This window comes from Alligator mississippiensis, chromosome 4 (assembly GCF_030867095.1).
Source record: "Alligator mississippiensis isolate rAllMis1 chromosome 4, rAllMis1, whole genome shotgun sequence".
In the NCBI taxonomy this organism is placed as follows: domain Eukaryota; kingdom Metazoa; phylum Chordata; order Crocodylia; family Alligatoridae; genus Alligator; species Alligator mississippiensis.
In genome coordinates, this window is record NC_081827.1 from 231,776,530 (window position 1) to 231,792,309 (window position 15,780).

At 39.2% G+C, this 15,780-nt stretch overlaps 1 protein-coding gene across 4 annotated transcripts in view; it reads left to right on the forward strand.

Annotated features, from left to right (window-relative positions):
- Positions 1-15,780, forward strand: part of ZEB2 (zinc finger E-box binding homeobox 2) — a 135,032-nt gene that overhangs the window by 115,540 nt on the left and 3,712 nt on the right. For all 4 annotated transcript variants that reach the window (XM_019480229.2, XM_019480230.2, XM_019480231.2 and 1 more), the window contains 2 exons: positions 605-2,577; positions 4,997-5,177. In XM_019480229.2, coding sequence (XP_019335774.1) covers positions 605-2,577; positions 4,997-5,177 — 2,154 coding nt within the window. The remainder of the gene's footprint in view (positions 1-604; positions 2,578-4,996; positions 5,178-15,780) is intronic.

Below are 15,780 nucleotides of genomic sequence, written 5' to 3' on the forward strand. Positions count from 1 at the left end.
ATTGATTACTATTTTACAGCTATTCCAGTGGCTTTTCAGACAGTGTATTGCTAAATGGGAAACTTTTATTCAGAACTGGCCTCAGAACTGCTAAGATCAAGGCCTTCAGCCTATAGTACAATCAGCACCTTAAACACTCATCATTTGCTGGCCTAGGAGACCACAGTAACAGTATCATCTAAACTTAGAACACACATGAAAAATGAGTTTCAGTTCTTTTCTCTGTACGTAGATCACATAGAGCTCTGCATAGCCTAAATCCCCCATGAACACATGCCTTTACCAGCATACCCAATGCCATTAAAACACTAACTCCGTGGCTATCCATAGCACAGGACTCTGTGGCTATCTAAGACAGAAAAGGAACTAGATGGGGTTTCTCCCATTTGGAACAGATTCTCAGGAAGCCAGGGGTCATGCTGTGAATAAGAAGATACTGCAGAAGCTATATGGGGAGTAATTCAGCCATATGCATAGAAATGTTATTTCTCTCCCTAATAATCAGCGGCAACATAGATAATCTGTTTTGTGAGTAAGACATACTATCTTATATGGACAAAATAAATGAATAATAATTAATGTTTGGTTTTAATTATCATTTTAGGTGAAAAACCATACGAGTGTCCAAACTGCAAGAAACGTTTCTCCCATTCTGGCTCCTACAGTTCACACATCAGCAGCAAGAAATGTATTGGCTTAATCTCTGTAAATGGTAGAATGAGAAACAATATCAAGACGGGTTCTTCTCCTAATTCTGTATCTTCCTCTCCTACTAATTCAGCCATTACACAGCTAAGAAACAAGCTGGAGAATGGCAAACCACTTAGTATGTCTGAACAAACAGGCTTACTAAAAATTAAAACAGAACCACTAGATTTTAATGAATATAAGGTTCTTATGGCCTCACATGGGTTTAGTGGCGCTAGTCCTTTTATGAATGGTGGGCTCGGAGCAACTAGTCCCTTAGGAGTTCATGCTTCTGCTCAAAGTCCAATGCAGCACTTAGGTGTAGGGATGGAAGCACCACTACTTGGGTTTCCTGCAGTAGGCAGTAATTTAAGTGAAGTGCAGAAGGTCCTACAGATTGTGGACAACACAGTTTCTAGGCAGAAAATGGACTGCAAAGCTGAAGAGATCTCAAAGCTGAAAGGTTATCACATGAAGGACTCATGCCCTCAAGCAGAGGAACAAGGAGTTACCTCCCCTGGTATTCCACCTGTGGGTCTTCCAGTAGTGAGTCATAATGGTGCCACTAAAAGTATTATCGACTATACATTAGAAAAAGTCAATGAAGCCAAAGCTTGTCTCCAGAGCTTGACCACAGACTCAAGGAGGCAGCTCAATAATATTAAAAAAGAGAAGCTGCGAACTCTAATCGATCTGGTTACTGAAGATAAGATGATAGAGAACCATAATGTATCCACTCCATTTTCATGCCAGTTCTGTAAAGAAAGCTTTCCTGGTCCCATTCCCCTGCATCAGCATGAGCGTTACCTGTGTAAGATGAATGAAGAAATCAAGGCAGTCCTTCAACCTCATGAAAACATGGTTCCCAACAAACCTGGAGTGTTTGTTGATAAGCAAGCTCTCTTGCTGTCATCAGTACTTTCTGAGAAAGGAATGACTAGCCCCATCAACCCATACAAGGACCACATGTCTGTACTTAAGGCATATTATGCTATGAATATGGAACCCAACTCTGATGAACTACTGAAAATTTCCATTGCCGTTGGCCTTCCTCAGGAATTTGTGAAGGAATGGTTTGAACAAAGAAAAGTCTACCAGTATTCAAGTTCCAGGTCACCATCACTGGAAAGGACCAGTGCCAAGGTGGCGCTGGCTGCCACCAACAATACTCCCACTAAGGACTCTTTGTCAGCCAGATCTCCAATAAAGCCTGTGGACTCTATAACTTCACCATCTATAGCTGAACTCCATAACAGTGTTACTAATTGTGATACTCCTCTCAGGCTAACAAAACCTCCTCATTTTACCAATATTAAACCTGTTGATAAATTGGACCACTCAAGGAGCAATACTCCTTCTCCTTTAAATCTTTCTTCCACATCTTCTAAAAACTCCCATAGTAGTTCTTACACTCCAAACAGTTTCTCTTCTGAGGAGCTTCAGGCTGAGCCTTTGGACTTGTCTCTACCAAAACAAATGAAGGAACCCAAAAGTATTATAGCCACAAAGAACAAAACAAAATCTAGTAGTGTAAATTTAGACCACAACAGTGTTTCTTCATCATCTGAAAACTCAGATGAGCCCCTGAACTTGACTTTTATCAAGAAGGAGTTTTCTAATTCAAATAATCTGGATAAAAGCACTAACCCAGTATTCAGTATGAACCCATTTAGTGCCAAACCTTTATATACAACACTTCCACCACAAAGCGCATTTCCCCCAGCTACTTTTATGCCACCAGTCCAGACCAGTATTCCTGGGCTGCGACCATACCCAGGACTAGATCAAATGAGCTTCCTACCACATATGGCCTATACTTATCCAACTGGAGCAGCTACTTTTGCTGACATGCAGCAAAGGAGAAAGTACCAGCGGAAACAAGGATTTCAGGTAAATAATCATAATTGGTTTATTTCAGAAGGCTGCAGGTCAGTAACTTGTGCCTCATCCTTTTATATAAAAAAGTCAGTAAAGGTACATTAAACATTTCCAGCCAAAGATTTATTTTAGCTTGAATTTAAAAAAAAATAGTGATCTAGACTAGTAAATGGCCTAGCCTAGGAACCCTTTGTAAGCTCATTTATGCAAATAGAAGAGATACAAGCATACTTGAACAAATTTAATGTTTATTTTTAATTTTATTAAGGTCATGTAATTGTATAAAAGTGAAAAGTCCCCTCCAACAGAAAATGCTGCTGGAGTGGGATGAAAAGCTCCATTAGGTTTTCTTCACAGAGATCCACTAAATTTCAGGTACTCCTCACTTAATGTCGTTCCGGTTTACGTTGTTTTGTTATTACGTTGCTGATCTATTAGAGAAAAATGAGTTTAAAGTCACCCAATGTTCGGTTATAACGTTGTTTGGCCACTGCCTGCTAGTAGGTAACTATTGTTACATAATTGGATTCGCTTAACATTGTTTCGCCTAAAGTCACATTTTTCAAGAAAGTAACCATGATGTTAAGCGAGGAGTACCTGTACCATGTTGTGGAAATAGGATTTGGACTCTTGAAGGTCCAAGGCTCACAGGGATTCCCAAAAATTTGGCAGGTAAAGCCAAGGTCATCTGAGCAGAGTCCCTGTGGCTCTAAAAGGACTCTAGCCTGCTAAAATTCTCGAAGGCTTCCTGCACCCTGACTCTTGAAATGCTTTTCCCAGTAGACTCTTACACCCACAGCAGCTCCCACAGCATACAGGAGGGCTCCAGATTTCTGACTACAAAGCCAGAGAATGGGTGATATGCCTGTATATCTAAGTATACGCCTATCCTTGGCATATTTCTTCCTTTCCTGAGATCCCACTCTCCATGCCTAGCAAGGGAGACTTCTAGAAGGTCCAGGTGTGGAAAGAAGTGGTCTGTGGCACCAGCAGAACCCCTCTCCCACTTTTGTGTATGAGATTCCTTCCATGTATATATTTAGGATATATGATCTGGGTCAGCCTCTGTTAGTAGCAACCTCTGTTTCTTTCCCAGGTGAGCTCCAATAGAAATCACTTAAGGAGTGTAGGATCTAATTGCTTATGTGCAATTAGATTGCTTATGTGCAACAAAGAGTTGACTACATAAAATGCACAGCATTAGAGTTATTCACAGTGTACAAAAAGGGGGAAAAGAGGGTCTGTGTGTGCGTGCATGCGTGTATGTGTATTTGTATTCAAATATAATGTACACAGTTTAGTTCACTGAGATTAACTGATTATGGATGAATAATTTTTTACATTTGTGGACATTCCCCTATGACCTATTATGCTCCATTAGTAATTTTACTGACTAGTAAATGTTTTATAGTTTCAAATGTGAAAATCAGGTATGGTTTAACGTTACAGGCTGTAATCCCTCTTTGCACAATAGGAGCATAAATAGCACTGCACCTCCATAACAGCTGTTCCACTATTCCAATTTACAGTACATCTGCCCTCTTTGTAAATGTATTTAAGCCTATTTAATCTTCTCTAATATTAATTAGTATGAACCTAGTCTAAGAAAACTGAACTGTGTGATAGCAAATGGAAATGTATGTTATCATGCAAGTTTGCACTCTCTTTGGATCAAGACAAAATAAATATCAAGAAATTTAATAATTTACTGATCCACATTCATTATTGCTTAATGCTGAAGGCTGTTTTAACATAGATAGAACATTGATAAAAAGTGTTATTAATATTCCCTATTTCAAATTACAAAATTAAATATAAAAATATAGCTTGAGGCCTTTAGTCAGGAGACATACATTTAAATGGATTGCATAATAATAACATTTTATACCTAAATATAAAATTCAATTAAAACCTTTCTACAGATATGGGATATAGCCAAGGTTCAGTGTTTTGAAAAGAAAGATCTTTAGCTGTTGTTATATTTATTTCTTTGGAAATATAAAGATACCTTTTATGATCTTCAAATGGAGTCTTTAAGTGGAGTCTTCCTAAAAAGATTACCTGCTCCCTGAAAATACCTATATCATGAATATTTTCTACTTAGATGAATTACATGAATTCTTCTTTCAAAGTAACTGAAGGGAGACCAAGATTTCCAAGCTAGCTGAGGTTCCATAGAAGAAAAAATTCTTTAACAGCAGAGACCAGTCTTGCAAGCTTTTTCAGCTTGGCACTGATATTATTGCCAAGAGTACATCCTGAGCCAGTGGGACTGGTTGTGATGGTAAGAGCTATGTTCAATAGGGTTAGCAGGTCAGGTCCTTCTTGAATACTATTTTAGGTCTTACAGAATAGATCTTTGTAGGAAATTGAGATGCTGTGAAATGTCAGAGGGAACCAGTTTTACATAAATAATTTTGTTACATCGCAGGGAGAATTGCTCGATGGAACACCAGACTACATGTCAGGCCTAGATGATATGACAGACTCTGACTCCTGTCTGTCCAGAAAGAAGATCAAGAAGACAGAAAGTGGCATGTATGCATGTGACTTATGTGACAAGACATTCCAGAAAAGCAGTTCCCTTCTGCGACACAAATATGAGCACACAGGTATGAATGACTTAAATGCGTAGTTAGAGTTTCATTGCATGCTGTACATTTCATAATATTTAACGAGTACATTTGTGCAACATAAGATGCAGCATATGCTGAGACTTTAAACGGGGAAGAAATAATGTGTTTTGCTTAGCTTAGTTTGACTTTTTTCTTTACTTGTTTATCTGTTGTTTGGGGGTATTTTTGTTTGTTTTGTTGTGTGATGATATTTTTTGGCTCATGAAAAAAGAAAATATACAAACTTTGAGCTGAATCCTGCCAAATGTTGAGTGTCCTCAACTTGCACCAAAAGAATTAAAAATGGAGGGTGCTCAGCACCTTGCAGCCTGAGTCCTTATATTAACATATTTCACATGAGACAGGCCCAATTGCAGGGTAAGGAGTGAAACTTCATGTAATAAAAACCTAGTGTGATGAGCAATTCTTGATTCTTACTTGGGATCTGATCCCGAAACTTTGAAAACAATAGACAAACTTCCATTGATTTCAGTGGTATATGATCTATTTTGTTTTCCTGGAAAATAAGCAAGCCACTCCCAGTGACCTAAAAAAGAGAGAAGGTTATATTTAATTTTTCACTTCTGTACTTTTTCATTTCCAAAGATCATACTATAATTTTTCATTTCCGAAGACAGGGAATATAAGGTGATTCTGAAAAAGGGGGTTGGGATTAGTGCCAAATAGCAGCCAAAAATATAAAACTGTACAAAAAGCCTATAGTTTCTATTTACATTGGCCAGGGAAAGGCTGGACCAGGAAGTAGAAAGCCCAAGAGCCAGATGTTGATTCAATAAGTTTTGGAAAGGGAGAAAAACATGACTAGGGCTAAACATGACTATTATCCAAACAATAATAGAGATTTCCAGTTACATCTCCCTGCTCCCTCTGTGTATGTGTGTACGCGTGTGCACGCACACACATGCATGCATGCACACACACACACACATGCAACATTAATTTTGGGAAGCACTACTATGAATATTTACAATTTTACCACCTTCTTTCCCAGGTGCCTTGATAAATAGTAAAATAGTTAATGTTATATTTAAAATAAAATATTACAGCTATGAACGAACACTTTAGAGCCCTATTTTTGGCTCCTTGCATACACAGGGAAAATTTATGGATCAGTTTCACTTGCGTGCCATTTTGAAGGTTTTCTTCCCAACTACATTAGTGACTGCTTTTCTTCACAATGAAAGCTGATTACAATTACAATTTAGAAAACTATCCATCTTGTTCTCTGGCCATCCTTTGCACTCTTCTTGGTGATACACCTCATACCATGTGGGCAGGTAGTTTAATCTAGTACTGGTCAACACTGGAGACTGGTACAGGTAACATTGGTGTGATCTTGTATGCCAATTATTATTTTCCTAGATCAGGAGGACTCATAGTAAAGACATTAAGTACTGTGGTAACAGCAGCCTAGTTTTACAGTAGTCTCTTAAGTCTACACAGATACCTCTGGTAATCTACTTAAAGGTGGCATGTGAACTGAAAAGGCATTTGAAGAGATAAGCAATTAATATTTCAGAAAACTTTCCTGATAGTGTTCAATCTCAGTTATAGATAGGCTAATATTTGAAAATAATCTACTATTTGTCATGGACAATTAGTAATTGAGGAACGGATTGTGTTTTTATAATCTTCTCTGCTTTATTTTTCCTCCTTACATTTTTCTTCTAATTTTTGGACTATGCAGGAAAATAAAAAGGAAGTTAAAATGCATGTGGGATTAGGAAAGAAAATTAAAAGCAACATTTCGAACTAGTTTAGTTAGTTCATTGGTGAAATGTGCCTCCCGTTGTATTATTCAGATCAAATTGTTTATTCAGTAGAAGAAGCTTTGAATGCTTTACATCCCAGCACCTTTCCTCTCCTGAATGATTTTATTACAGCCATCTGCAAACATTATGGTTTACTACACTACTACTGTAAAGCTCTTATGTTAAAACTGGCCTTCATATATATCGGGATCTGGACATATGGTTGAATCCCATAAAGTTGGTAGTCCATAAGGTCGACAGACATATGGTTGAAAGGCTGAAAATTTGACAAGCTGAAATGTGTGCAATCACCTTGATTTGCAAAATAAACTGCATTTGCAAAAGCAAAAACATGTTCCAGTCTTTAAGAAAGAGAATCTAATGCCTAAAAAAATCAGCCAACCAAAGGATACACACTTTTCTCCTTTTTGTCTTTTCTGTTGTTCTTGACTTTTTAACAATATGTCTGTCAGTTTTATAAGATTCAGCCTTATAAACCAGAATGTATATATGGTGTTGTATTTAATACAGTAGAATTACAGTATAAGCTCTAGTAGCATTTAGAGAGAGGAGAAGGTTGTTCTGTGGCAAAAGCACAGAAGCTGAAGCTAAGTGATCTGTGTTCTGCTCTGCTTTGCTATAGACTTCCTCTGTGAATTTCAGCAAATTATTTAATCTCTCTCATTTTCCCTTAACTCTGAAATAGGGAGAAATGATACTGGCTTACCTCTCAAGGGTGTTGTGAATCTTAATTCAAGCACACTGAAATCCTCAAATGGAAGTTGCTATATAAAGTGCAAAGTAGTATTAGAAATGTGTTTTATTTTATGGAACTTCCAAACATCATGCTATAGAGGTATGTGGAAACTCTTGTTTAGACAAGGTTTGATAATTCATTCACTGCCTTTGAGAGGTATAATGTATTAGAGCTTTATTTTAAAGATCTACCATTGATGAAGTTTACAATCACTGAGTTTATTTTTAAAAGCTAATACTTTATTGGGTTGTTTTTTCCTTTTGTGCCATTACTAAATCTTATATGGATTTCAAAGCAATTTGATAGCTTTGGAACAAGCTATAAGTACAGAGCTGCTAATGTATTTTTAATATGTATGAGAAATTTCAATCTGTGTTCAGTGCAAGGAACTTTAAACTGCAAATAACTTCAACTTCTGGATCCTTATTAGATTACAAAAATTTCAAAATGTTGTAAACATTTTCACGAAATATATTAATTACCATTTTGTTTTCCATTTGTAATCATTTTCCCCTCTTAGTATTTTGCGTTGACACATCAGGAATATATATTATCCATTGATGCTGTTGTGTCTGTTCTTTCTACCTATGTCAAAAATCTGTGAATTGACAGGCCTCTGCTCCAGGATCCACAACCAGAGTTTGAACAATGCCAGTCAGATATAGAAAGCTGAACAGTTTGGTCTACAAAATTCACTACTCAGAGATTGACTCTAGCAACTTGTAGGGAAAAAGGAACTATTGTAAAGCTGGAGGAGGTGATGTAACCACATCCTATGCCAATTGTCTCACCCCACACCTCAGGAGAAAAAGGATTTGTTAGGGGTGGCCCAATGGTCTGTTGGAGTAGAAGAAAACGTGGTGGATTTGAAGTCCCATGCTATGGAAGCAGTAGAAGCAGCAGAAGCTATAGTAGGCCCCCTGCTCTACATCTGTCTACACACTTCTCTTGGTCAGAAGTGCTATTGGTCAGGCATTGGTCAGAAGTTGGAATTAGTTCATTCCTATTTCCATTTTTATAATACTTAAATGCAACAAAATGGTGCTTTGTTGTCAACTTGTTTCTTGAGAGGCCTGGAACTAAAAAACCGCCCCAGTGTTTTTAATATAAAATTTTTAGCATATATATAAGACATGTTAGGATGGTTGTATCTCAAAAATGAGTATGTTCAGTTCATTAAGCACCTCAGAATTGGGATGTTTCTCTAATATATATGCATATTGTTTTGTCTGCACAACATCTTCCAGTAATTCTAGGTTTCAAGTAGGACATAAATACTTCCAAGATTTTTTTAATGGATCTGAAAAAGCTTATATGAATGATGGGGTTTAGTTTTAGTGGCCTTGTATAAAGTAAAATATATGGGAAACTCATGCAGATTCCTGTAAACCAACTGGTACGGGTGGGGGCTTGGACACTTTTCACTGCCAGGTCTCAACACAGTTATGTCTTTAGGGAGAAAGATCAGATTGTTGTATCCCAGAATTCATCTTTAAGGATGGAAAAGGAAGTGTCATTTTAGCTAGTAAGTAGATAAGATTATAGAAAGTAGGATAACAGAAGTGCTAACCAAACAGAGCTTCCAAACATGCAGTGTCCAAGGCATCTGAATATTTAGGACAATCCTCACCATGAATACTGGTTGAGATAGATTCAAAATTGAGTCAAGCTGGCTTGTTCACAACAATTTTAGCCCACCCTGACAGGAATATTTTATCAGAGCTTCACAAGGAAATTTGTGGTGTGGCTAAACCACAACAAAAGCTGGAACAATTCTCTTGGAATATGAGCTAGGAATTTTGAATCTTACCATTACTATTTTGTGTTACATCATAATCTAGTTTATAATTTGAATGGGCTGCCTCATGACTACACTGTCGCTTTCATTCTTCTCTTGTTTTCCCGGGTATATTTTATTAAAACCTCTTTTTATTTGTTGTAGCTTCAGTGCTGATGCAAGCACTAGCTTTATTTCCAGATTGATTCTGTAAACTAAATATTGTTCTTGAGCCCAGTAGCAAACCAGCTCTCTGGCTAGTATTTTGAATTCCCATCTCAGGAGTTTTCCTTATTTAGAGCTTGATTCATTAAATTTACATGCTATTTAAAGATTATTTTCTCTCCTTTACACAGATACAAGTTTAGACTGTCCCAATTTATACTCAAATAAAGCAAAAGAAAGAGTAAAGTCAGTGCTTGTGAAATTTGTTTTGGAGACAGGAGTCATCTATTAAAAATAGAACAGGTGCAGCAGTAGCAATTATATATAAATTGCATTTATCTTGCACCTTTGACCGCCTCACTGCACTCTAGCCACTAATCCATCTCCATTGGGACTGCATCTAACATCCAAACCCCTAAGCAGCTTCAAAGAGCTGCCCTTAAAAAATAAAGCCAAACTATCATAAAAATGTTTTCTCTTTTCCTCCTAATTGTGGGATTTCTATTCTGCCCCCTACCCAAGGAAAAAGAGAAAAAAAGATTTGCCTGAGGCAAAAGATGGGTAATATTTCGTCTGGGACCAGTGACAGGATTAAGATCTGATGGCTTATGACTCTGCAGGGCAAGAAGTAGTAGCTTTAAACTACTGAAATTCTTAGTTTTTCAGTGAAATATAGTATTCAATTTTAAGGTCAAGAGATACTGGACTTCAGAGTTGTTTTGATATAGAAATGAAATTTTAGGCAATATTTAGTTGTCTAATAATCCTTTTATTTTTAACTCAAGTCCCTAAGGTCTATTTTTGCAGATGGTGGAACCACAAAAAGAAATCCCAATATTTGCTTTAAATCTCTGTGAAATATTTATGAAGTAAGTCTACTGTAAATGTGTAGTACATACAGAACACACCTACACAAGACTCTAAATGTGCAGTAGTGTAATAATACTGCACAGTAGCGTGTCACAGCATGGACAGTGCTAATACACTACTGTGCAGTACTATTAGGCTACTACATAGTAGCATCACTAAAAAGGCATTTGCCAGCACTACTGTGCAGTAACTCTGGTTACTATGTATTTGTTTAGTATTTGATTATACAAGTACTAAATAAATGCATGGTAACCATTGCGCAGTAGCGTCTCGTGTAGATGCACACAGATTATCTGCTGGTATACCATGGTCTAAATGTTTTGTTGGCTTATATTTAAACTGTCTTGCATAACTCAATAATAGTTTTATAAGTTGTGAATTTACTCAAATAAGTTCAGTAAAACATATAGGGTGGTATTTTAAAAACTGCTTAGCTTTTGCCTATCTCTGCTCTAACTGAAGTCAAGACATTTTACTACAACAGTGTTATACAAAGTGTTGTATATTATGCAGAGAGCTGACACACAGAGAGAAGCAGAAAAACTAACTGCCTTTAGTTACAGCATTTTTTTCCTTTCATGTCAAATAATTCACTTCAGTCACATTGTGTGGCCTATTAACTCAAAATAGAGATGATCTCCAAATTAAATTTACTTTTTTCAAGGCTGGAATATTGAAGTTTGAAAAACATACTGTTGCCAGTGTTCAGAAACCTGATATATTTAAAAACATATTTCAATTAATGTTGTAACAGCTGCACGCCATGCACTTCTAAGATACATTGTGAGGTATCTGAGCAAATAACTTTGCTCAAGCTGTCACATTCTCTCAGATCAAAATGTTCAGAAGGTCCTTAATATGGATATAAATAATAAACTAAACAGCTCTTTCTAGGAATAACACAAATTAAGAAATAAAATAAGAAATATTTTAATCTTCTCATTCCTTAATCAAACTTTAAACATGGAACCTTTCTGGAATTCTACATTGGTGTTGACTGATATGAGTGGACTATTAGGTATAAGCAGGGAATAGGATGAAATGCAGCGAAGGCGTGGGTCAGAGATAGGCATGGGATGATCTAGAATTCCTTAAAGGAGGGTGTGGCATACCACCCCTCTGGAGGAGTAGCTGCAGCCCCCAGGCTGGTGAGGGGCACAGGGGAGCTGGGCAGGGATCAGGTGCTTGAAGAGGAGGACCCGTGTCCCAACTACAACCCCTGACCCTGGCTGACCTGAACATAGGTGGATCCCCAGAACCACTCTTGCCAGGGGGTGTGGGGAGCATATGCACAAAGAGCCCGACTCCAACAGGGACAGTGGTAGTGGTAGTGGCAGTGGCAGGGAGTGGGTTCCTCCTTCCAGCACGTCCTTCCTGCCTGGCTGCCTTTCTCCCCTGCAGCGTTCTCCATGGGGCAGAAGCAGGTGCTGGGAGGAGGAACCTATTTGCCTCTACCGCTGTCCTTGGCCAAGTCCAGCACCCTGCACAGCTGCTTCCTGTAGCCCATAGTTGGATAGGGGCAGGGGCTCTGGGGCTACCCCTTGGCTGTTTCAGCCAAGGAGACCAGTGAGGGGGGGACAGTGCTTCCAGTCCTTCCAGTGCTTGCTCCCAGGCAGTGGGGACCACAATGCGAGACTGGAAGGGACAGAAAGAGACAACCACTGTATCACCACTGCTGTCCCCACAGCTCCTCAAACAGCTGCAAACTGCTGATGAAGTAGGGCAGAAGCAGCTCAGGGGCTGCCCCCGGTTGCAGGTCAGCTTTGGGTGATAATGGAAGTGAAGGGGAAAGTGCAACTTGCATTGTTGCACTTCCCCTGAATCTCTCTTGAGGTAGTGGTGCTAGATAGTAGCAACCAGATAATAGGGAAAGGGAGGCTGGTTGGAAGGTGACTGAAGAGTTAGAGAAGTTGCCCGAAGTCAGGTGAAAGAGTTGGTTTGCGGGGAAATAGATGAGGAGCCAAAGTGATAGAGCATAGTTGGGAGACAGTGGGAAGTTTGAAAAGCGAAAGGATGTAGGTTGGGTCAGGGGAACTAGGGACTGGGAAGTAGAGGAAGAGCAGGAGCAGCTGTAGACAGAACAAATTGTGAGAAGATTTTGAGCATTCAGGCTTTGAAGAGGTGAAATATAGAGTAAAAGGGTTCAGGGAAGAGATTCAGAGAATGTGGAAAATCAGTACTGTGAAAGATCTAAAAGAAGGGAGCAGAGGAGTAACAAAAGGATTTGGGAGGCACAAAGGGAGGGCAAAATAAGTAGTCAGAGCATGAACGCCGCATGCCCCTGGATGCAGGCAGCAGCAGCAGTGTCAGTGGAGGGACCGTGGCAATCAGGGAGCTCCCGCAGGTGGCCATAGTGGTGGCAGGGGAGGGAGGTGAGTGCTCACAGCTGCCAGTGGTGCTTTTAGTAGGGGGTGCACCGCCAAGCTCAGCAGGTGCGTGCACACCCGTGTGTACCCCCTACGCATTGCCAATGAGTCAGAGGACATGTCTACATGTTTATTAAGCGGCCATAGTTACAGTGCATTGTTTGGTACTTGTATAACCACCCGGACTTTACAGACTAGTAAAGTAAGAGTGCTGAGATCTGGATTGGTTTTGGATTTGAAAGCAAACCACAGTTCCAATTCAGGTACTGATTTGATGGGGCTAAAATATTTAAAATGATATATACTTATAGAACAGACAATAAAGGCCAAGTACTCTAAAATTTCAATTCATATTGCATTCATTTTTAAAATTGTACTTTAAGGTAAAGAAAAGTGATTATTAACAATCCCTGTAAATATATGTAGGGACTGATTAAAAGCCAAATGAAAGGAGTTTAAGGTTAAGTCTGAATTTCTACCCATAACTCTTTCTTCAATTTTCTTGTCACTTAGTCTAATCTCTTTGTGGTTTCTCTTGTATCTTCCCTCCTGGCAGATCTCCCTAGATAGGGAAACTTCATATCACAACACAGGATTTTTGGATTCCTTGAGCATTCGTTAGTCACACCATGTTAAACTTGAACATTCACAATGGAATTCGAGGGTAACTGCAACTAGATTGGGCAAAATTAGCACAAGCTCTGGTCATTCATTCTCAGCCACTTTCTTGAGGAACTGGTAGTTTTTATGTCTGACCTTCTCTGCTCTTGTATACTGTCAGTGACTACAAAAGAAAAGACAGCTGATCAGATTCATAAAAGCACAGCTTGAATTTTCCTGGATGTTGAAATTCTTCAGTGTTCTTAAAACATTTTTCTGCTTCCTGCTGGATTTCCTTTCTACTGCGACAGTCTGTCAGTGATAGTATCCCATCTACTCAGACTCTTGGCTCTCTGTTGGAATTTTCTTGCCTGCTATCCCATATACTTCATTCATTGCCGCACTTTTTTAAAGGGCAAGGAGGGGCTATTCTGTAGTTGAATATATTTTTATGCCCAGGCTACTAACTGGTTCTAGTCTTCGAAGTGCACCACTCTGTCTCTTTTTCTCTTCCTTTCACAACATACATGCTTTTTAAAAATATAACAGTTGCCCCATTTTAAAGTATGCCATGCAAGGATGGTAGGGCCTCAAGTGAAAAGTTTATTTCTGGTCTGATGGGGGTCACATCATCTTAGCAGATATAGAAGAATTGGTATAATCCACTAATAAGACAGCTCCTAATTATAGACCCATATAAAGCATATTTTACAGACACTGAATTACAGTTTTAAATACATAAAAGAATTACAATGATTACTAAATGTCATTATGTATATTTATATAGCCTATAGTTGAATGACACTTAAGTTTATAATTTGACATTTAGAAAATGAGAATCTGGATGAATATGCCAATGTTTAATTTTATTTCAGTCTACTGAAATCTAAGTTTGCTTGCTAGGGCTATACTAATTCCAATTTGTGCACCATATGTGATGTCTGTATGTCTTCCTGTTGCATCATGCTTTTCTGAATTTTGTCCTGTGGCATCATACTGACAAGCATTTTTGTCAGCTCTATTTTGGAATTAAAGCTTTAAGTATGGCAGCTATGGAAGGTGTTGAAGGCATTCCAGTGCTATTTACAGCCTGGAATCAACCAGATGTGTTTAGGCTTGGCACTGGTTTTGAGTTTCAAACATTGGTTAGAAACTGCCTGAAATGCCAAAGGAAATACAGCTGAAGATGACTTTAGCATTCAGTGCTGAGTAATTTCTGTGTAGAAACAGTTCTGCTCATATGAATATGAATATTTGTATTTGCTCATACACATGGGACAAGATCCCTCAGTCCTGGTTCCATCCCTCCATGGAAGCTTTCCTAAAAGTAAGCTTGACTCCTGGGCTAGGGACAGACATTCAAAAAGCCTGACCCTGAATTGATTCAATCTTTGCAGGTTAGTCTAACCTGGCTAGGCTAAATCACTTTGTAACTGAACAGACATCCCAGCCACGCAGTCACATGCCTGCAGTGGCTCCGGCTAGAAGCTTGTGGGGCACTAGAGCAGCCCTCCCTTCCCTTCCTCAGGGCTGAGTGGAGGGGGGATGTGGCCAGGCCCTGGCAGGATTAGGGAGGGGTTCCCCGCCTCCTTGGTAATGGAGCATTTATCAGCTCTGTTGTCAGCATTTTATTGCCCCACCAGAAAACAAACAGCCTCTCTCATTAGTTCAAACTTTTCTTAAACAAAGAAGGACTGGAGGGACATTATCAGCTGAGCTGTTGATTAGCTCCAAAAAGCCCTATCTGCTACAGCATGGACTGTAGCCAGCATGTGGTCTGCTAGCTATTGCAGAGGTGTCTGTGTACGGCAGAGGGGACAGGAGTGGTGAGGGGAGGCAGAGACCAGGAGGAAGCCAAGCAGATGCTGCTGTGCCTGCAAATCTCTGCCGAAGCTGCAGCCACAGAGCAGAGGGGAGGCCAGCCCTGCTGTGGATCAGAGAACCCTGCCCAGCCCAGAGACCATGCCAGGATGCTGGGGGAGTCTGATTTAATTTAAACCAGCAAGGGGTCTTGGACAGACATTGCATAAACCAGTGTGAGCCAAATCAGTTATGTCTGATACTATGTTCAACCAGGCTTATCTCAAACCGGTTTCAGCCATTTTCAAACTGGTTTATGTGCACTGAACATCTGTTCTGTTACAGGTTTAAACCAGTTTCTAATCACTTAAACTGGTTTATGTGTAATGTCTTTCCCTAGCCCTAAAGTCTGTATTGTTCTTTGTCACTGTTATCACTAGGGGCATAATCCTGCTCCAAATGTCAATGGCAAAATTTTAACTGATTCTTAAGA